This window comes from Lathamus discolor, chromosome 2 (assembly GCF_037157495.1).
Source record: "Lathamus discolor isolate bLatDis1 chromosome 2, bLatDis1.hap1, whole genome shotgun sequence".
Lineage (NCBI taxonomy): Eukaryota > Metazoa > Chordata > Aves > Psittaciformes > Psittacidae > Lathamus > Lathamus discolor.
Genome location: NC_088885.1, coordinates 10,537,134 through 10,560,150, shown reverse-complemented (window position 1 = coordinate 10,560,150; position 23,017 = coordinate 10,537,134). Strand labels below are relative to the sequence as shown.

Sequence of the window (23,017 nt, the reverse complement as noted above, 5' to 3'; positions counted from 1 at the left end):
GAAACGGGCAGAGAGCAAAGCGGGTTAGTTCTGCACCGGCGCGGCCCGCGTACTGAGGTGTCCGAACGTCGAGCCTCCGCCCGCGCTCCGCCATGGCCTGAGGGGCCGGGGCAGCCGGCGGGGTCGCGGCCTGGGTCACGGCTGGGCAGTGCCGGGCGGGAGGCCGGGGCCGGCCGTGAGGCGGCGCGCTGAGGGCCGGGCCCGGCCGGGCGGCGCTGCCGGGCGCCCGCCGCGGAGTGTGGGTGGCTCCGGGCGGCCGGTACCTCAGCGACAGGCGGCGGGGTGGGAGGAGGCTGGCGGGGCGGAGGAGGAGGGAGCGCGGCGGCGTTGCGGGCGTAGCAGCCAGTGCTGGACTATGGTGCGGCTCGGCGGGGGCTGAGACGCCGGCACCTCGTCCTCTCTCCCCCCTTCCCCTCTTCCTCCTTCCCTGCCGGCTGACGGGCGGCGAGCCCTGAGCCGCACGTGTGGGATGTGAGACCTGCCTCGCCGCGGGAGCATGAGCTGTGCCCAGGCCGGCATTGTCCAGGTACGAGGGGCTGCTGCCGCCCGGCCCCGGGTGAGGGTGATGGATGGGGACGCCGGGTGTGTGTTGGGGGGGGGGGGGGGGGGGGTGATGTTGCCTCCCGGCGGAGAAGTGCGAGGCGGGATGGGTCTGTCAGCGGCCTCGCCGCCGGGAGAGGCCCTTCCCGGGGCGGGCAGCGAGATGCGGTGGCGGGTCGCGGTGTGCGCTGTCATCCGTGCCCGCCTTTGTGCCTCGGAGCCGGCCGGTCCGTGCGGGCATGGCACCCCCTGCGTGTCCGGGAGCGCTGCCGCGGGGGGCCGGGAGCAGTAGGGGAGGGGTGGCTCCCCAGGAGCATATGGGCCCTGGTGAGTTACGGGCTTAGCTGTCGGCCTGAATTTCACTGGCGAGCAGATAGTGTAGAATTATGATGAGCGACGTGCCGGCGGGGATTGACATCATTTGGGGATGTGGATGCGCGCAGGCAGTGCTGAGGAAGAGTCCCGCGCTGGATTTTCGGTGGTTGCATCTCTTCCCTGTAAAAGAAGAGCCCCCCAGATTTGGTTCTTGGCTCCTTGACAATGCAGCAAAATTTAAAGCACAGGCTGCCTTCCCCCCCCCCCCCCCCCCCCCCAACCCCCTCTCTGTTGCTGTAAGCCAATCTTGTGACTTCACATTTTGGTTATTACCTGGCGTTATTATGTAACTGCGTATTTTTTTGTTAGCCATTATATAAAATAACTTATTATAAGTACGCTAAGAGCACTGCCCCAGCCTGTAGCGTTGTCAAATGCTGCTTTTCTCATTTTGCAGCCTGCGTGGATAATGGGTTTGTACCGACACAGGCACATACAATTCATTTTGTCGTCTCTTGCGCTGTTTCCCGTGTGTTCCTCTGTAGTTGCAGAAGAAATTACTTGGCCTGGGTTTAGGTTTTTTGCATCCTGCTGTTCTGTTGGGAGCTGCAGTAGTGCCCTTTTTATTTTTTTCCTGTTATGCTGCACTCAGCAGAAGTGCGTAGTGAAACCGTACAACAGTCACTCAGGCTGCGCTCCTGTCCCTCTATGTACCAGCACCACCGTCTCGTTTTGGGGGGCACCTAGCCCTGCCTGAACGCAGCAGCAGTGAGGGGCAGGGTGCTGCTGCTGTGGTGCCACATAGCAGGTGGTCAGCTGTGCCATTCTGATTAGTACTTGTACGAGGATTGCAGTTATTACAGTAATTCATTTTAGCCTGGGGATTCATTTTGAAAATTTGGATTTTCCACTAAGAAGGGATTATCGTTTCTCTGTGTAGTATGTGTGTTTGATGGGGGAGTGGAGTACGGTGTGTATCCTGGCTGCTCTCTCTGCTTCTGTCTGTCTCTGAAGCACACATCCATTTGGACAACACAGGTGCAATGTTGATTTTCATGCTGGATCCAGAAGTAGATGTAAAAAGCAGCGCACGCTTAGTCAACACACAACACTCATCCTGTCAATGCAGTCTCGGTTAGGATGGGTGGGGGGAAGAGTATCTGTCCTTAAGGAGGGAATGGTGGGTCTGTTTACTGGTTTGTTTCAGGAGGCTGAGCAGGGAGTGAGTTCAGAACAAAGAGTGGTTGGTCAGATGGCCAGTGCTTGTGAGGAGCGAGCAGCCTGTGGGTCAGTAGTGGATGGCACATCACATCACTCGTGTGATACGTATGCTAATGTGGCACATCACATCACTCGTGTGATACGTATGCTAATGTGTTGCTGACTTAATGTGACCTGAGCTTTGGACTCCTAACCCTTTTAGTATCAACCAGCTCTTTCTTATCAGCTTACTTGTTTGAAACCAGAGCAGGCCAGAGCATGAACTGATGCATTCAGTGACTTTATCAGGAGCTATCAATATCTGAATGTGGCTGTGATTTATTTGAAAGCAAACTGTGTACATGTACTCAGAACATCCCAAAGAATTGATTAAAAATCCATATGCTTAGCATTTTAAATGCATTCTGATAAACAATGCAGTATTTATTGTTTTCCAATAAGTAACTGGCTAAGACTTGTTACTAAAGTACATCTTTCTGTGGCTTTGTGTTTCACATATGTGGCACATGATCTAGTATTCTTTTCCATTGTGAGAGAATCCCTGTGGAAAACTTCGTGTTTTGCACATGCTGTGTCTGACACTAAGTAATGTTCTTTCAAGGTACTGCTAAATCCTTCTCCTGGCCTCATTTTGAATGGTGGTCTTACAAACAATGCAATTGCTTGGATAAACAGCACGAGTGGAATTTAGCTTAGCTGCTTTCTGAAGTACTGCAGAAGATACGGTTGTGGCACTGTGTGTGTGTATGCAGGATTCAGGTTGTGAGAGTGATGGTGTTGAATAGTTGATGGTGAGCCAGGAGCTGTTCTAACAAAAAGCTTGGGTTACCTAGTTGTTTAAAGCTGCTCGAGATCTGTTTCGTGCATGCAGGCATTAAGATTGCCCCTGTGGTTTCAACTCTGAAACTGCTTCTTTAAAAACTCCTGCTGGACAGCCTCCCCATTCCCCCACCAGTTAAGTGTGTTGCAGAGCTCAAACAGAAGGTCTTTTAGTAGTGAAAAAAAAGCTATTACTTCGAAGTATCATAGTTTGTCATGGTGGACTTTGCCGGAGAACATAACTTGGCTTTGCAATGACTTTCCTTTGGTTCTTCCTGTGTGTCTCTAGTCCTAAGTCTTAGTTGGTTTCCTCCAGACTTAGGGGTACACTTCAGCATACCCAGACTGTAGTGTTTATGTGGGCCACTATAGACAGGGAGGAGAGCTTGAGCATTATACAAGTGCTCTGGCTCATTCTCCCTCCTGTTCTGTAGAAGGGATGCTTGCTAGCCTAAGCCAAAGCATGCCTTTGAATACTGCCCACAGCAGTTTCATTAGGTATCCAAATATACGTGTGGCTTCTATGAGTGGATCATACCTTCTGCTGTCACAGCATTCCACCACATACAAAGTAGGAACCAGCATTGCACTGGGGGTCACCAGCACCTCAGATGCTCCCCGGCTTTGGGTGGCACCTGCGCCTCCGGGAATGTCACTGTATTATTGACTGTTTCCCTGGGATTGGCTTGTAGGAGCAGCTGAAGGATGGTCCTGCTCATACCACTTTGTGTATCTGCCTATCAGCACGGGAAGGAATTGTGACGCCCCTTTTTTTTCAGGATGTCTGTTGTTTGTTTACTCTCAGCGGCCTTCTCGGTTTTGGCAATAAGGAGATGAGTCAGTTTTGCTTCTGTTTAAGGCCTTTTTTTGCCCATTTCTCTTGTAACATTTCATGTGCTGTTGCGATTCTGCAGTGGCTGAGTGGCAAACACTGCAAGGGTTGATTTAATTCCTTAGAAATATATTTCTGTTGGTGTTAAATATTGTGAACGTTAATTCTAATAAAGTCTAACCAGGCTGGATCTTATGCATTTGCCCTAAAACACAGCCATATTTTGGTTTCTACTTATTAACCTCAGGAGGATGGGGGACATACAACATGGGGAAAAATAAAAGTACAGCCAGTAGCAAAGGGCAGGCTGAGAAGCCACCTACTCTAGTTGATGTTTTCCAGCTGAGATTTGAGGCCAGCAAGATACTTAGGATTAATTAAGAAGAAATGGCAAGGTTCTTTGATGTAGGGAGCCCAGGGTCATTTTCGTTACAGTTAATGAATGGTGGCAAGGCAGCTGTATAATGGACTCGTGAGTCAATCCTAGACTTTTTTGATCAGCTATGCCATGGCTAGGGTACCCCATCGTCAGCTCTGAAGTAGGAGGCTTAGCTTCTCTAGGCAGGGCTCCTTAGGAGGTGCTGGGACTGTCCCTTGGCAAGATGGTGTCCTCATCTCAGAGGTTTGTGGGTTCATCAGAATAAGGACCAGTAAGACTGGTCCAAGCTGCAGACCAAATAGGCTGTTGTCATGGGCAGCAGACTGCTGGGGGCAAGAGACTGGGTGCACCCCACAGCCTGCATTTGGTTTGGAGAGGAGTTGGGTTGAAGAAGGGCAGCAGCTGAGCCTGAAGTGGGGTTCCCCTGCTGCAGTACCTGTTGCAGCTCTTGTTGTTCATCCTCTCCCTCTGGTCGCATCAGCAGCAGAAACCTCAGCTCCTCAGGACTGTCCTTCCCCAGCTCTCCCCTTCATCATCGCACCCTCCTTTTCCATGAGTTAGGAGCAGCCTAAACTTGGTCCCAGCCCCTCATCCTTTTGTCCACAACACTGCCTACAATGCAGATAAACCTTGAGATGGTTTTGGGGCTGGGGGGAAGTGGTATGGCAAGCTGTTCCTTTTAGACCTTAAAGAGGGGGAAACCCTGGTGCTCTTGTTTGAAATACTGAAGTAAACGATCAGCACCATGCATTGCTGTATTCCGAAGTTCCCTGAGGACGCAGCAGCGCCGGCAGCGTTCCCTTGCTGCAGAGCAGAAGGTCTGTGGGAGAGCGCGTGTGCACAGCAGTCGGGAAGGCTGTTATTGAGACCTTCGCTGAGGTTTCATTTCATGCATATAGCAAAACAGGCTCCCTCTTTCACACTTAAGCAGATATTTTTGTATTTCTCTGCAGATGCTTTTAGAGCACCAACGTTTGTTTGGTTTGAAGCCTGAATTAAAATCCCCAACCAATGTTTAGAGTAAGAAGGAAGAAAAAAAAAGGCAAGAATTTGTCCCAGAATGAAAATCCATTTAAATTTGAGAGTTGTTAACCCATGCGATAGTGATGCAGTATAGAATGTCTCTTGGACTGAATCACTTGTGTTTAAAATGGAACATGCTCTAAAAATAAATGGGTAATTGCTTCAGTGTAGTCAATATGGAATTCAAAGATGACTGACAGAGTGATTTGTCATCCATCTCCATAGCTGGAGTCATCTGGCAAGTCTGTGATGTTAAAGGCATTTGTTTCTATTAGCGCCCTTTAAAGTAGTTTTGTTAATGAGCTCTTGAACACCAGGATTAAAATCTGTCATGTGGTATAATTAATTTTTCCATACCATAGGAAAATGTGTACCATGTGCACCTTCAATTACCAGATCAGGTTTCTCAGGTCCTGAAATGTGTTGTTCAGCAGGCCAATTGTTTTAGAGAAAGGAGGAGCACTGCTGTACTTCTGGTGCCAGTTTAGTGCTTTCACACATATCCATTTGAAATTTAGGATGACATCCTGCACGCTTGGGAAGATCTGGCATTGTGCTACCCATAGGATGCTTTTTGCAGAGGGGAAGTCTGATGAATACCCCTCCCAAACATGTGGAAGCAGAAGAGGTGGAGCAGGAACTTTTCTTTTCCCAAAGGGAAGAGGAGAGTAAGAGAGGGGGGATGCTTGATGAGATGGTCAAACAAGTTGTTCACTGCATGCTTGTAAAATGCCTGAGTGATGGTTGTATGGAGCAGATGGGTCAAGGAGCTGTTCTCTGGATCTTAAGTGTTGCTGTGACTCCTCTGCCTCTCTGAAACAAGTGATCCTGCCCAAGTCTGTCTCTCTGGCAGAACGTACATTGTATGTTGTACAGACTTTGCTAAGCTAGGTAAGGAAGCAATGAAGCTGGGGATAATCCAGCTTTGTTTGTGAGCTGGATTCCTGGTTGGAAGGCACTTCCCGAACCATTTGAACTGCAGTCCTCCTTCCAGCTGGAGACAAATGTGTGTGTGAGGCTACTTGCTGGGCATCTGTGGGCATGCTTACAGGTGCTTGGCAAAATAGTGGGCTGGATGGGATCATCTGATGTCCCAAGGTGGTATTTGGGCAGCTGGGTGCTTTCCTTCGAAATGTGGGCTCCATCAAGACTGATTGTGTTGCTAAGGTAGGAAATGCTCTCTTGTGCCTACATCTTAATGCAGCCTCAGGAAAATTTAAACTTCAAATTCACATTCTAATGCAGAACATCCGTCAGGTGTTGGGTTATTTGTCTTCAGAGATACATAAAAAAAGAGCAGCTGTGGGAGAGGCTTTAGGATTTTTAATATGAAAATATACATACTTTATACTTTTTGTTTGACGTGGCACTTTTGCGTGCAACTGTGTGGTTGCCTGGAGAAACACAACAGCAGATTTACTCTCTTGAAGCAGCATCTTGATTTAAATAGCAAGGTTTAGTTGCTACATGCTTAACATGAAAAGAGGAGGAAAGTGGATGAAATGTTTAATCTTGCAGTCAGAGCACATGTTTCCAAGATGATGCTGTTCAAGATTTGTGAAAGGCCCATTAGCCATTAGGTTGCCTGCTGTCTTGTTTGCAGGCCTGTGGAAACTGCTTAGAGATTAGAAGAGAGGTATTTTCACAAACTTTTAAGTTGCTTAATTTGACTGCATCATGCTCTCAAATGCTAGTCAATGTAAGGTCAATACCATGATTCAGAAGTACTCCATAAGTACCCTGAGTCATAGCAGAGACCCGATGCTGAGATAAAGCATTATTAAGGCAAATCCTTTGGTCTAAAAATGAACAGTGCTCCTCCTAAAGTTGTTGGGAACTTTGCCTGATGAAGGGCAGTGCATGTGGCCTTCTGTCACCTTTTCTATGGTATATTTTGTTACAGAGCAGTGTCATAGGGAAGCTGCTATTTGCTGTGCCAGCAGGAAGCAATGACATTTCTTTCTCATTACCCTAGCAGCAGGCTAAAGCAGAATCAGCCATAGGAGTTACTACCCACACCAGGTATTAAGGGCTAATGAGCTGAACTATTTTCTCCTCTTCTTCTTGGGCTAGAAAATTGGGGATTCCAGTATTGATGTACCTGGTCTCCTGTGATGGAACTCCTTTCCAAGACCCGTCACTATGGTGGCTTATGAGAGTTAGGCTACCTAATTCACCTTCTTTTTCCACTTAATGTTCCTTAAGGATTTTGCTTCATGAAAGGAAATTACCCATTTTTTTAAATGAGGAAAGTTCCCATTAAAGAGTAAAATTTCCCGCCTCGCCAAAGGCAGAATTTCTTATGTTGGCCAAGAAACTGCATGCTGGTGTAGAACCATTACCTGCTCTTGAAATTTGACCACGTATTACTCTTTCATGCTCCTCAGAACTGTCACTGCAGGCTTTCAAAGTCTCTCCCTCTCTGCATGTGAGTCTGTGTTCTCTTTGATAGTCTCCTCTCCCCCCTCAACCTTCCCACTCCAAGAACAGGGTGATTGCAAAGTACTGTTGTTCTTTCCAGTGCACTTTGCTGCACAGATAGTTGTTCCTAGGCCATGCGGTATTATGTCTCAGGGAATTAAAACATGGATTAATAACTTGGGACTAATTCTCTGTAGCCAATCGCATGTTGTAGGCTAAAACCTTAGTGTCTGTATTTGAGCAATTATATTAAGGTAATTCTAATTAGAAATGTGTATCACCTAATTTTAAGCATATGAATGCTTAAATGTGTCTTTTGCACTCAACTGTGCAAAAAGCAGGAGTAGGTGTGAAGAGGGTACTTACGCTAAAGCACTTAAGGTGATTTACAGACCTAGTGTTAGATTTTATTGTTGCTGGGGAGGCAGTGGGAGCAAAATAACAAGCAATCATCCTGCAGGAAATGCAGCACATCTGTAGCAAAGGTCTGGTAAAGTGTTCTGGGTACTTCTGTGTGTTCAACTTGCCAACTGAGCTGCTGAGATTTGGCTAGAAGAAGGGTAGAAGCAGGCAACATCTTCTAGAAACCAGATCTAAGGATCAGCTTCTTGATTTCCTTGATAAAGCCACATGGTATAACTTATTCTAGGAGGCAGCCGTAATGTCTTATCCAGCTTGGAAGATCATCACAAGTCCAGGGAAATTTCTGCAGAGCTTCTAGAAAGGGGCAGACAGCTCTTGTGCCCTCTCTCCTTTCCTTGTGTGTCTGCCTGGACCTGCCTCCAAAGGTGGCTTTTTGAAGCTTGGAATAGGGGTTAGTGGCCCAGGCCATGCTCCCTACAGGGTTGTCTCAACCCAGCACCCTCCCCATCTTTACAGACAAAACCCCAAAATGTCTCAGGCTCTAGTTGGAGTGGAGTAAGAAGCAGTCTCCCAAAAGACTGTACAGGAGGAAGCTGCTTGATTACAGAAGAAGGATGGATATCGGCTTGTGAGCTTGAGGTGGTTTCTTCACACCTCTGCTGGGAGGGGGAATAGAAATGTTTCTGGCAGAGCTTCTGTAAAATACCTTGATTGCATAGTTCGTATCTGAATGACTTCCTCATGGTTATCAAATGTGTATTTTGTGCATGTGTGTATGAATTGCTTGTTGGTAAAATACAGTTCTGAGGTTTGGACTCCAAGTTAAATATATGCCTGTTTTGACCTATTTTTCCCAACCTAATTCTGCCAGCTCTGTGTGTGCATGTGTGATGCTACTTGCTTAGGGAGCAAGTCTGACTTCAGAAAGACAGCACACCTTAGGAAGGCTGGTAGGTAAGTGGTGGTAGCAGGCCCAGGGATGCCATGGGGTGGGCTGTCAGGCCAGCTCAGCAAGGGGAACGTGGGAATAGGATTTTTGAGAAGTCAACTGATTTAATACTGTCATTTAGTAGCTCTGGAAGGGTTATGGTGAATAATGTGTTTGGCTGACTTGTGACCTCCTCATAACAGCTCTGAGAGATGGGCAGGAGATCAATCGACTTGACAGCATTCTAGTAACTCACTGGAAAACCCAGTTCATCTCCTTTTAGCTACCTGGACCAAAATGGATATAAATGCAGTATTGCTAATCCAGATAATCCCTGTGGGACCATGGGAGGGGACACCCACATGCTGAAATGAAAAGTGATAAGAGGGCCTTAAGCAAATTAAGATCTAAGCTGCTAAGTCTACATGGCAGACTGTGAGTTTACTGGCTTATATTCAGGACACTATAGCCATGTTTTGTGAAGCAATGCACCAAAAAGAGAGGTGTAATAGATTAGCTTGAGTTGGCCGCATGTGACTGGTTCATGTGGAGGCAGCAGTAGGGTTCCTGCTCTGTGCTCCCCAGGGGTTTTACTTCCAGTGTAATGCAGGTACAGGTAGCTTGATGCTTCTCTGCCACCTCAGCATGCTTGTGCCCTGGGTGAGGTGCAAAGCTGGTTGAACAGTAACTGAAGGGAGGCAGGGCCTCAGAAGCAGGTACTCCAAAACTGGTGTGTTGGGTAGGGCCTGTTGCTCAGGGGGGAGCTGCCCTCTCCAGGAAGGGGTGTTAGCATTTCTCTTGTACCTGATTTAGATCAGACCTAGATCTGTCACTTTCCAGGAATGGGCCCTAACATGCAGGGAGCTCCTCTAAGTGTGTGTGAGTATGGGACATGATTTATACCCCTCTGGACAAAGTTGTTACGTTCTACATAGATGATTTGAAGATTAATTGAGCCAGAGAGCAAACGTGAGCATAACTCTGATTTAATGGGTAGAGGGGGAGTTTTTGGGTTCCTTTGCCAAGGGCTGGTTCAGGTATTTCACATGTAGAGCAAGTGGGTTCTCAAGCCTGGTGTTTGTGGGATGCACAGGAGTAGAACTCTAAGTCCCTGAATCCTAATATGCTGAAAGCAGGGCTCAGTAGCAGTGAGTACCATTTTTAACTTCAATGCCTAAATTCCGTGCAAGTCCCAGTCTTTTGATCTGACCAAAACCATCTATGTTGAGTCTTAGGCTTCTGGACTGTTTTTATTTTTGCCTCAGTGATGTGTTCAATGGGAATCTGCATGTTTGGCTTGTTTTATGCAGTAGTTTTCTGAGTTGAATCCTGGCAGCTAATAGTGAGTATGAAAACTTTCAGGTACAAATTCCTGTGTAATAGAATACCAATATAATTCAGCCAGAGCTTTGATAAGCAACAGCTCATATGCAGTAACCGGTTCTTCAAACCTCAGAGGACCCAGGATCAGAGCTTAGGATGATGTTGAGCTCACCTCTACATGTAAGAGTGAGAAGATGTAGGTGAGAGATCACTGAACAATGCTTTCCAGCTGCACCGCTCAGCCAACCCCCTTGTCTTTCCATTACCACTTCCCTTCATCCTGTGTTTGTGGTCTCTGATAGGTGATAGGGCAGGAGGGTGACTTTGCAGCCAGAGGTCTCGGCTGGGCTTGATGCAGTTGAGGATCTCATTAGAGGAGCATAGTTAACATTGCAGTTCATGATAAATGAATCAAAAGTTAGCTCCCTCTAATGCTGTTTTGTGCTTAAGTCAGTAGGCAAATTCAGCATCTCCTGAAGGCAGCAGGTCTTCTGGCTAATAAGGAATCATTTTTATGTAATTGCTTTGGAGGAAAAAAAGGTCCCATTTCAGGCCAGGGAGGATTGGTGTGGAGCAGACTTCCTTGTGAATGCCTGTACCTGACAGCGTTCAAGGCCAGGTTGGACGGGGCTTGAAGCAACATGGTCTAGTGGAAGCTTTGAGATCCCTCCAAACCCAAACCAGTCTACGATTACTACAGACCACTAACCAAATGCGATGTTCTTCCTCTTGCTATGCACGCTTTGTGTCCCTGCAGTGCTGTCCTGCCAGGCTTGTCTTGGCAGACCTGCTTCAGGGGTGGTTCAGGAGCTTGGAGCAGCTTTGGCAGCCCTGCCGCACGCTGACTCACAGGGAAGAGCTGGAGACACTGTTACCACCCAGATCTATGTGGCCCTGGTGAATTATTTACTGAAAGCTAGAGACCCCTGCAAATCACATGGACTTGTTCAGTTGTTGATCGAGATTGCTTGGTAGTATAGTTAATGTTTGTTTTTAAGTAGCTGGCTGCTTAAGTAAAGAGCCTGTTGCCATGTGAGCCACCCTGAGGCTACCAAGCCTCTTAAACAGCAAAAAAAAAAGCCTTTATTTTTTTTCCTTGCATATATTTTTGGGGAATACTTGCCATTTATGTGCAGACACTGAATCATCTTCGTTTTGATGGCTCCTTTCCTCGAAGTCTCTTGCTCAAAGAGGCAGGTGACCTGGCAGGAGCAAATCCAATGCGTTGCAAACATGCAGCGTAAGTATCTTCTCAATGTGCATGCGTGTGTGGGAGGAGGGGAGGCATACTAAGAAGTGGCGCTGCATGAAGATTTGCTAGTGGAATGGTTTTCTGTCAGCAAGTGCTGTTTTAAACAGAATCAAAACGTTCCTCATGAGAATGTGTTCTGTACTGCAGCTGGCAGCCGTTCAGAGGACCTGGAGCCCTGCAGCCTTGTTTAATGATCAGATCCAGTTGGGAGAGATCAGAGATGGAGGTGTGGCAAGGTGGTGCTTGTTGTTATGCTTCAGCTGTAAGGAAAACTTCAAAATGCATCCATTTCCCACAGTGCAGAAAATGAGACTTGACCTACTCTGCTTCATGGAGCCGTTTCTTCAAAGCTGTCTGGTGTCTCCTGTTCACATCATCTTTATAGTGTTGTACTGTTGTATTTACTTGGTGGAAGCTCAAGGCCTATTTCATTGCTACACCAAGTTCATTTAAGTCCCTGATCTTGCACTAGGGATGCATTTGGCTCATGAGGTCTTAAAATAGCAGTGTGAAGATTGACTGTGTATTTGTGTGGGACAGACCACACGGATTTTTCAGCTTCCAGTTTTGTGACACTAGGAAAACAAAAGGATGTCAGAGAAGGAGTGCCCCAGATATACACATTCGCTTTTTGGCGTGACAAGATCACCTTGAATGGGGTCCCCACTCCCTTTTTTAAGTCAATTTTTCCAATTTTGATACTAATGTTATTTTAGCAAGGTTCTCCTTTATTTCTCCTCTGGACACTGGTGGGAGCAGTTTTTTCCCATACATTATCTCTACTTCTCTCCACCTCACAAACACGTGGTTTTTTTTTTTATAGCCATTGGAAGGCTTATAGCCTTATTATAGCCATACTATGTCTCTTTTCTCCTGTAGGATGTTTGGGCTTCAAACCTAAGAGTGATGCAAACCAAGCATAGGTCCTGGTTTTGGTGGTGTTGAGACCACCTTATTCTTGGTTGCCAAAAAGCCTGTGCTTTGACACTGCTGTCTTAGGGCACAGCAAAGGCAAAGTCTCTGCAGCAGATTGGTCAAAAGTGGTCTTTGTAGAGTCATAGAATTGTTTAGGTTGGAAAAGACCCTTAAGATCATTGAGTCCAACTGTTAACCAGCAATGCCAAGTCTACCACTAAATCATGTCACCAAGTGCTACACCTACATGTGTTTTAAATACCTCAAGGGATGGTGGTTCCAGCACTGCCCTGGGCAGCCTGTTGCAGTGGTTGGCAACCCTTTTGGTGACATTTTTCCCAGTATTCAATCTAAACTCCCCTGTAGCAGCTTGAGTCCATTTCCTCTCGTCCTGTCACTTGTTACTTGGGAGCAGAGACCAGCCCTCTCCTAGCTCCATCCTCCTGTCAGGCAGTTGTAGAGAGCGATAAGGTCCCCCCTGAGCCTTCTCTTCTCCAGACTAAACCCTCCCAGGTCCCTCAGCCATTCCCTATCACACGTGTGCTCCAGGCCCTGCACCAGCTCTGTTGCCCTTCTCTGGCCCTGCTCCAGCACCTCAATGTCTCTCTTGTAGTGAGGGACCCAGAAACGAGCGCAGGATTTGAGGTACAGCCTCACCAGTGCCCAGTGCAGGGGGATGATCACTGCCCTGGCCCTGGTGGCTACACTGTTGCTGACACAGGCCAGGATACTATTGGCCTTTTTGGCTCATCAAAGACAGAAATCTCCCATTTTGGCATCACTTCTCTAGTGGCAGTCAAAGGAGACAGTGGTGCAATGAACAGAAAAATGGTGGCTTCAATTAAAGTCTTACCATTTCAACAGCTTTTGCTCCCATTTTGTGGCAATTTGTCTTGTTCCTACAAAAGATGTTTCTTCACCCTTTGCTCTGTGTGTTGCTCTGGTGTGTTGAAGATCACCCTCCAGCTGCTTAGTCTGTTGCACTATGAATGTGTAAATGCATTTTTCTTAGTGTGAATGCTCAACACTGCCAGGGATGGGGCAGCCACAGCTTCTCTGGGCACCCTGTGCCAGTGCCTTAGCACCCTCACCAGCTCTCTTAGCCTGGCTCCAGAGCAGAGCTGCTCCAGCCCTAGCAGCATCTCTGTGGCCTTCTCTGGACTTGCTTCAACAGTTCCACATCCCTCTTGTGCTGTTGCCACCAGAGCTGGACATAGGACTGCAGGGAGGGTCTTCCCCTGGCCCCGCACTTCTTCTGCTGGGTGCAGGATGGAACGTGCGTGCTGTGTCACTGGTTCCCTGGATCCAGGTATCCACTTAGGTTGAGACAGAACTAACTGGGGAGTACTCGATTATCTGAGCAAAACTTGGAGGTGTCAGACTTTGCCCATGGATGAAACAAAAGAGGAGCAGCAGAAACTTCTAGCCCTGTGTTCAATGTTTTATAGGCTGAGTGTAGATAGGTAAGTATATTTGACAAACAATTATATTTTGAAAAGTTCTTTCCCTTTTCCCTCAAGGTGTCCTGCTGCCCGTGAATGACAGCAATGAAAATGGCAATCTTTCAGAGATCCTTGTCATGCTCTGCCAGGAATGCTTAGCCTTTTTCAGTTTATGGACCCTAAAGCTTCATACCTTAAATGCTCTTCTAGCAGGGATGTGAACCCCCTTGTAGAAATGTCATGTCATATCTGCCATTTAATTTTCTCTGTAACCTGTGTTCTTCGGCCTCAGAGTTTTGTATTTTTTTTCCTTATAGTTCAAGGGAATTCTCTGTATTTCAGTCTGTTCCTGTTGCCCCTGGTCCTGTCACTGGCCACCATTGAGAAGAGCCTCACTCAGTCTTGCCGCTCTTCATCCCACCAGCCCTTTATGCACATTAATACATTCCTTGAGCCTTTTCTTTCCCAGTGCATCCTTCTGTTTTTCTAGACACTCTTTCCTGCATGTTAGTCCTTTCCTTGAGTCAGGATGTGCATTGGTGTGGATACATGCAGAGCTGAATCGGGAAAATGACCTGGGTTAGAAATAACCAGTTGTTTTACGCCATGTGGTTTTAACCCAGGCAAGGTCTACACAACTATTCGTGAACGCTTATGGCAATGCAGGCAAGTACCCAGCGAAGGCTGGGATGAGCAGTGGGAGGAAGGCAAGGTGTTTCTCATCAGCTTTCTGCAAGTTAAAATTTTGCAGTGAGGGCCTGTTTCTCCTTTGTTCCATTTCGTTTGAATCCCAGGACTTTTTTGGTTTTGTCTGTTTATCTTATCTTCATGGACCTGCTGAATACTGCTGATTCTTAAATACATATTCTCATGCCCTCTGTCCCTTCTTTTGCTAGCTAATTGATGTGCCTGAAGTAATTAGTTTCTGCCATTGGTATGGCCACCCTCTTCATGCTGCTCTCTACTCATTGAGCCTGTGGTAAGAGACTGCTTGAGTAGTTTACTACTGTCTTCCTTTACATCCTTCCCAAATATTTACTACTACAAGATGGCTGTTGCAATAATATCCGTAAACTGCTGTTACCTTGTCAGTGTAAGGCTGTCAGGTTGTTGGGGTGCAGACACTGGCTGGAGGATTTGCGGGTCAGTTCTATACCCTGCATTTCACAGAAGTGTTTGATGTTAGCCATTTGTAAGACCATTGTTTCAGATGTTCCTGATATTTTCATCTTTGCTTTATTAATAGGGGATATGGTATTTAACTCTTCCAAAATGAAGAAGACCTCAATGAGTCTGGCTCGGGATTTTCACAAGTTTCTTACTGGGATGGTTATGGCTGTTGGAGGCTGCTGAGGAGTCCTGTCCTTTTTGGTGGGTTATTTGAAGCTGTTTCTCCTGCTCTTGTATCTAGAAGCTGTCTAGAACTGATCCCTCTTGTGCCAGTGGAATAACTGGTCTCTGTAGCAGGAAGAGGGGCTTGGGATGAACCATTCTGTATTTTGAAGGTAAGCTGGACTTTTGTGTGGGGATATTGCTCTCTCAAGAGAGCATTAATGCTAATTTAAGCAAAACAGCTAGAACTGAATAATGTAAATCTCACTATATATCTGCTACAGGGTTGTCTATGAGGACAACTATAGAAGACTAAAACTTGAGGTCAGAATTTCTGTGGTGGTTCATATGAGTATTTTCTTGAACTGTATGTTGCTAACATCATCCATCTCTGTCTTCCTGGAGAGTTTAGTTTTGCTTTACCATTCCCAGAGAGTTTAGTTTTGCTTTAACGTTGGTGTGTATCATTATGTTCAGTGGAAGGCATCACAAGCAGTAATGATTGATTCATTATCACCAGCACAAAGCTATGTAGAGCAATGCACTTTTTGGAAAGTACAAAGGGTAGTCACCTATCCAGCCAATATTTCTGTCCTGAGGTATTTCCTGAGGAAACTAGGAATTGGACTCCCTGCCAATATAGGGATTTATATGGGATCAGAGTGCTTATAGGGTTCCTGATTTGAAGACTTTCAGTACATGCTGATTGGAGATCCATTTCTGGAAAAGAAAGCTGAGATTTCTTGTTTTCCTTGACCTGTGACTATAGGTACTACATACATTAGGATAAGCACCAGTTTTTATTAAACCCACAAAAGTGCTGCTCCCACAGGAAGGCAGTGAGATCTGGGGGTCTTTCTCCCCTTTTTGCAAACAAACCCTGCTCTGTAAAGTTCAAGATAGCAAGAAACAATCCTTTATTTTTATTGATTTTTTCCTTCTTAACTTGGCTGTGCTTCACATTTTCCTTTAGTCTCCTAAGCCTTGTTACATGGTCTGTGTTGTGTATTTAACAAACACCAATGTTTTTCACTTAAAAAGAAAAATCCCCTCATCTTCTCTGTGGGTTAATCAAGGGAGGATTTCTAACCCGTGAAAGCAGGGTGAGACTGTCTCTGTTCTGAAATATTAAATAAAGGAATCAAAGGGAAATAATACCCAGTGGTGATACCTCAGGGAAGATTTAATTAAGAAAATGAAATTGCATTAAGAGTGACCCGTTGTGGACTGCCAAAAAGCCAACAGATGAGGGAGAAATTTGTTAGCGATGTCTGCCCATCAGTAAGAACTTGAGCAGCGTACCAGGCGTGTGAGATGTGATGCTCAGCTGAGTGGCTTAAAGCAACGTTTAATCACGGGATTGATTAAGGTTGTCTTTTTAAATTTAGTCCTGGAGGGAGCACATCCAGTCTGGGGGATGGCTTGCAAGATCTGGGGATCAGGGCTGCTCATGGCATGTGGCCATGCTTGGGTTTCTGCTCATGCTTTGCTTAGACCTCGTACAAATGATTTGCCTGCGATTCAGAGATCATAGAATCAGAGAATGGTTTGGGTTGGAAGGGACCTTAAAACTCATCCAGTTCTAATCCCCTGCCATGGGCAGGGACACCTCACACTAGACCATGTCATCCAAGGCTCTGTCCAGCCTGGCTTTGAACACTGCCAGGAATGGAACATTTACCACTTCTCTGGGCGCCCTGTACCAGCACCTTACCAACCTCACAGGGAAGAACTTCTTCCTTATACTTAATCTGAACTTCCCCTGTTTCAGTTTTAACCTGTTACCCCTTGTCCTATCACTACAGTCCCAAATGAAAAGTCCCTCTTCAGCATCCTTGTAGCCCCCTTCAGGTACTGGAAGCTGCTATGAGGTCTCCACGCAGCCTTCTCTTCTCCAGGCTGAGCAGCCCCAACTTCCTCAGCCTGTCTTCATCTGGGAGGTGCTCCAGTCCCCTGATCATCTTCATGGCCTCCTCTGGACTTGCTCCAACAACTCCGTGTCCTTTTTATGTGGAAGTCACCAGGACTGCACACAGTGCTCCAAGTGGGGTCTCACAAGAACAGAGTAGAGGGGCAGGATCACTTCCTTCAAAGGAGGATGATCACCTCCTTTGAAGATACCAGCTGTTTCCAGTCTTCACAGGCTAAAAGGGAGCTGCTCTCTGGTGCACAGCATCAGATGAAGAGTACCATGCAATAGCCATGCAAACCTCATATGAAGCTGTACCTGGAGCAGGGTGGGTAAGTTCCCTAACATTTCATCAGGCTTGTATTGTATTCAATGGGGTTAATTTTTTGTGCATGCTGGCTAGAGTCAGTTGTGCACCAACTAGACCCCACGGGCAGTTAACTGATTGGCAGAAGGTCAGTCGAGGTGTGGAGCCCTATGTGTGATGGCAGATCTAAGAAAGCAGTAAATGCTGTTTCTCTTAGGCTTGCATTTACCCAGGTCTACTAGAGGCAAGGAAGGGAAGCAGCTCGCTTCGTCCGTTGGTGTCACCAGGTTTTGTAAAGCTCAGAGCTGTGCACTGGGGGAGAATGCATTCATGTTCTGCTCTTACCTCTACACGTGAGGATTGTTTTCTGGTTTACAGCCAGGGATTGAATTGGGAAACTGTGTAAAGAGAACATGAACTGAAGGAGGAGGGAATGCAGGGAACCTAATACTTGATCCCCTACTCCCCTAGGCAGTACTTTTGTAATGCACTCATGGGGCCTGGGACAAACCAGGGAATGACATTTAACAGATAAAGTCTGCAAGGATGGGTCCAATGCCTGTAATAACACATTATTTTATAAGGCAGCCCTGTGCTAGGGCTGAGCAGCTTCTCATGTGCCCCACACGCTGCCTGCCTCCCCAGAGGCCTCTCAGCCTGCTCTGGCAATTATACAGGCATTCCCTTGCTCTCACCATTAACGTAATGGCTAGCAAGAACATCACTTATCCCTTTGCTCTTGAGTGACTACTGCTTCCATAATCTCTTTTGCATTAAACTAATGGATGACTTGTGTATGCGATTTTTCTCCTCCTCCTCATGCAGTGAGGAGGGTACCTGTCATTGCTTTTGTCCCATTTGTCTTTTATTGCAGATGAAAATTGAAAAGAGAATTTGACAAGAAATTACAGCAACTGTCATATCTTGTTGTGTCCCACAGCCTCCTGCAAATCTTACTGAAAGTCTGCAAATAACAGAAAACGCAAGCTGAAAAAAGACAAACACCCCCACATTCAATTACTGTGTAATTCCTCAATTACAAGGAAGCAGATTCTCATCACGAGCAGTCATTTTACTTGGCTTTTATTTATTTATCTTTCAGTCAGAAGCGATGTTTAAAGTAGGTCCTTGATAAAATTGGAGTAGTGACCATTTCCAAACCATCTCATATGAAAGAGGAAGGAACATTTTGCATACAGATACAGTACCCCTCCCACTGTCTTTTACTGCAAGGCAACAGTGATTTTACAGACCTGCTTCATTTTCTCTGGGTTTAAAATACTGTTCCAAGAAATAAGCATCTCTTCACTGATTCTTCCCCCCCAACACAGGGTCAATCCCATTGCTTTCCAGAACCTTGTGTAGCTGCTCTTGAAGGCAGCTCAGGATGAAGAGTCCGCAGCTTCCCATTGAAGCATGTGCCTGTGCTGCTCTCTTCATTGCTAAGAAGTTCTTTGTAATGTCAAAGCTGACTCTTGCTGTGGTGTAATCAGTCTCATTGCTGCCAGCACACCAGAAAATATTCTTTCTTCTTCTCAGTAGTACCTTAAATACTAAACAGTGTAATTTGCACCATTCTTCCTACTCCACCTCCTGTCTTTTTCTTCTCACAGTTTTACTAACCAGTCCCAAGTATATCTCTGAGTTGTGTTTTCCTGAGGTTTGCTTCTTCCTGTGGCTCTTCTCTGGACTTGCTCCAGTTGGCTTATCTTTTTCTTCACATACAGCACCCAGGCGAGGGTGTAGTATCGCAGCTGGAGCTTTGCTGATCCTCAGAGGAATGGAAGGATAACTCCATGTGTTTTGCAGGCCATCATCCTGTTTATCTTTCCAGCCTGTCTGTCTTGTGCTCAACAGCTTGACTCTGTTGACTCATGTTCAGACTGCCATCCCCTCTTACCAATGGATCCTCTCTGAGAATTCTTACCTGGCTAGAAGTTCCTCTTACTGTATCTCTGCAGTTATTTCTGCCTGTGCGTGTACAGCTTTGTGTTTCTTTATTCCTATTTTCCAGTTTATCCAGTGTGTCATGGTAATACTGGATTTGAATCCTCCTAGTTGGTTCCGTTTGGTCTGCAGATTTCATAAGCTGGTTCTTTCCTGTTACCCAGCTGGATAACAGGAAATTTAAGATGGAGCAGGACTAGCCCACATAGTTCATCCAGATGTGTGCTGTACACTCAGGTAGAACCAGTAATAACTGCTGCATATAGCTCCCCAAGTTTTCCATCCATCCTGAATTAACTTTCCTTAGGCCATGTTTTCCAAACCTCCTTAAGAGAACGTTGTGTGAGACTATGTCAGAAACCTTGTTTAAAGTCAAGGTATAAAGTACTTGTGCTTTTTCCCAAGCCATAAAACATGTTAATTTGATGCAGAAGGAAATGAAATTGGTTTGAGGTGATTTGTTCTTGGTGACTGTTTCTTCTTACTTCCCGTCCCCAATCTCTTGATGCTCTTTCTGGATTTGTCCCACTCAAAGAGCTTTTGGGATTGCTCATCAGAGCAGGAGCCTGCCAGAGGGATTTCAGTCCACGCTTATTCTTCTTTGTCTAGACTTTGCCGTCTCTGGGGAAGCTCTGGATTCGTCTCTGTGTTCTGGAGAAGTATCTGGTAAATCTTCAGCCCTCCTGAAATCAAACTAGTAAGATTGTGCAAATTCAATGTCAGGCAAATAAAAGTCAGTTGTTTTTTCTCTCCTCTCCCCAGGAATTATTGCAAGATCCAGAAAGTTAATAAACTGGCCAGATGCACAATGTGTCAGCTGGTCCTGTGATCTCTGCACCAGTCACCAGCTAGAAAAAGAGTATTTGGTGCTATTTCCTGGAATATTTTCTATAGCATTTAAACTGCACCCAAGTAGAAGAAACACTGCAGATAAGCAAAACCTCTTTTCTCCCCAATACCTCATGCATTTTTAGCCAAATAAATGAGATGGGAAGAAAGTGGGATCCAGTGTATATCATAAACTTTATTCTTGAGATGGTTAAAATGAAATGACTGTAGTTTTCTGATCTGATTTTTCCCCTCCTGTGTGTGTGGAAAAAAATCTTTATGGATGAGAAGTCTCAAAGTGTTTTCTAGATACCTGTTTATAGTGAGAAAAGAGACGTGTGAAAAGAAACAGAAGTAAAGCTGTAGCATCTCAATGAATCAGGCTGTCCTAGTAGGGGTGTTTTGCAGGGCTTCAGCCTGTCCACTCAGGGTGCTGTTAGATCCCAGCTGTTTTCGGAGGGCGGGAGCACTGGAGGATGTTAATCCATTTTTAAGGTGTATATTTGAAGACTTTTTGGTGAGGTGAATCTCTGAACTCTATAGCTAAAGTATCCTTTATTCACTGAATCGTATTACATCTTAAACTTGATTTACTGAAAAAGTAATTTCATTGCTATGTCCTTGTGAAAGCTTCTGCTGGTGGTCCTCCTCATTTTGTACAGTACCCCTTACAAACTGAATAGAGCAGCGTTCTTGTTGAATGCTGAAAATAGTGTTGCATGCCTCACAACTTGGTGTATCGGATGTAAGGCAGGTTTTCTGCCTGCATGTTAACACTGTAAGTATAGAAGTGTTGATTATAGATCTAGTTTTGTGAAAAGCACATTGGAATACCTTCAATGGACAAGAAAACAAGAAGACCTCTTAGGACAAGGGGTAATGGGTTAAAACTTAAAAAGGGGATGTTTAGATTGGATATAAGGAGGAAGTTCTTTACTGTAAGAGTGGTGAGGCCCTGGAATGGGTTGTCCCAAGGAAGTTGTGAATGCTCCATCCCTGGCGTGTTCAAGGTCAGGATGGACAGAGCCTTGGGTGAGATGGTTTAGTGTGAGGTGTCCCTGCCCATGGCAGGGGGGTTGAAACTGGATGATCTTGAGGTCCTTTCCAACCCTAACTATTCCATGATTCTATGATTTCAGAGGAGGGACTCGGTAGCCTGTGTGGAGTTATAGCAGGATGGGTTTCAGGCACTTGGATATGTGTACTGTTTTGCTTTGATAAAGCCTGTGGATGGATGGATGTGCAAAGTTTTCTGTCAAGATGTGGCTCTTCATTTTTTTCTCTGAAGTCTATCAGCTTGAGGAGGGAGATGTGTTTCTTCGTATTTTTAGTGTTTGTTTCCCCTTCTTTCAGAGAAATGGACTGGTTGAACTTTGAAACTCTAGTTTTTTAGTCTCCACTTGTTCGCATTTATAAGATGCAAAAATGTTTGTGGCTGTGAGTTCTAAAAGCTGAAATTGTCAGTGCTGGGTGCAGAGCCATCAAGTGAGAACTGGTATGGTTTGGAGATGCAATATATCTTGCATAAAGCATAATAGATATTTTATTTGGCAAGATTTAGCTTTAATTCAGGAAGGGATTGTTCTTCCTGATGGCTCTTTAAACATTAATTTATACGTTTCCTCTTTCAGAGGTTTTATTATCAGTGCTTCAAGTTGTTTCATGAGCCGACGAACTTACTTTGTCCCTGATCTGGCAAAGATTTAGGCATGTCTTTAATTTTGAAGCAAGAAGTCTGTGCACGCTGATTAGAGAGACTCTGCTTAAAATTAATTCGAATGGGCTAAAGCAGAGTTTGTGTCTATTAGGGCTTGCTCAGGGAGCCTAAAGGCTTAGGATTTGGCTACTGGGGGGATTTACGATACCTCATAAGTCCTTAAAGTAATTTAGTAGTAGCTTTTAGCTTTAGCTTCTACTTTTCATTTAAAGAATACAGGAAAAATAAATACCAGAGTTCTAAAGTTCAGGGAAATGAATGCAAATATTGTGTATCCACCATTCACTTCAGAAAGATGCTTAGATGATTTTTTTAGTCATTTCCTTTAGAATGAATTTCACTTCCTTAGTCTGTTTAACTGAGGTCTTAATCAGACCATATATGTATGTCATGGATCATTGTTCGATTGATTTATTAACCCACATGCCTTTCATGCAGCTTTTACAGTTAATAGCGTGGGTTTTTTCCTTCCTTTTGTGCTTTTTGAAATTATTCGACTTGGAAAAATTGTCAGGAAAGGTTCTGTGGTATCGGGATGGTCTAAAAATGAATCTTCGATTTTTTGTGTAGGTTGTGCAACACCCTGAAGCCTTTAACCACGATGGTTCTGAGAACATTGTTAAAAGTGACTTCGCTAACACACTGCTGCTCTTTAAGACACAATGCTTCTCTTTAAGCATCAGTAAGTTTTAACGGTTTAAGAGTGCCCTCAGTTTTTGTTGCATCTCTGAGTAGGCTTGCTAATGTTGCAGAACACTTGGTTTTCCAAGGGAAGAATTCCTCCTCCCTGGCTTCTCTTCCGCCTTCCTTGAGTCTGCGGTGAAGATGCGAGGCTGGAGCTGACATGATCTCCATGGCAGCAAATGTTAGTTTCCATGGCAACATATTTCACAAACAACCCTACAACTTTACTACAGTGTCAAACAAAAGGAGAAGCCCCGACTGTTGGAGCAGGCTCTGATCAAGGTTACAATTAAAAAGAGGGGGAAGGGAGGAAAGAGGTTGGGTGAGATAATGACTTCTTGCAATTTGTCCTTTTAAAGCTTTTGCCCAGGGTAAGCACATCATTTAAAGCCCCCCCCCAACAAATTCTCCAGTCCATAATTACTGTGCTACCCGGCTGCATTCCTGCACATGAGTAGGTAAGTGATGTGCTGTCACAAGTCCTTTGTCCCAAGATACTTCTTTAGCCTGGTTTTGGAAG

At 45.5% G+C, this 23,017-nt stretch overlaps 1 protein-coding gene across 5 annotated transcripts in view; it reads left to right on the top strand.

Moving 5' to 3' along the window:
* The first annotated feature begins 324 nt into the window (after positions 1-324).
* Positions 325-23,017, top strand: part of HECW1 (HECT, C2 and WW domain containing E3 ubiquitin protein ligase 1) — a 253,047-nt gene continuing 230,354 nt past the window's right edge. For all 5 annotated transcript variants that reach the window (XR_010609789.1, XM_065665693.1, XM_065665696.1 and 2 more), the window contains exon 1: positions 325-526. Coding sequence is in view for 3 of the 5 variants with exons in the window: in XM_065665693.1 (XP_065521765.1) it covers positions 497-526 (30 nt within the window). In the remaining 2 variants the exon portion in view is untranslated. The remainder of the gene's footprint in view (positions 527-23,017) is intronic.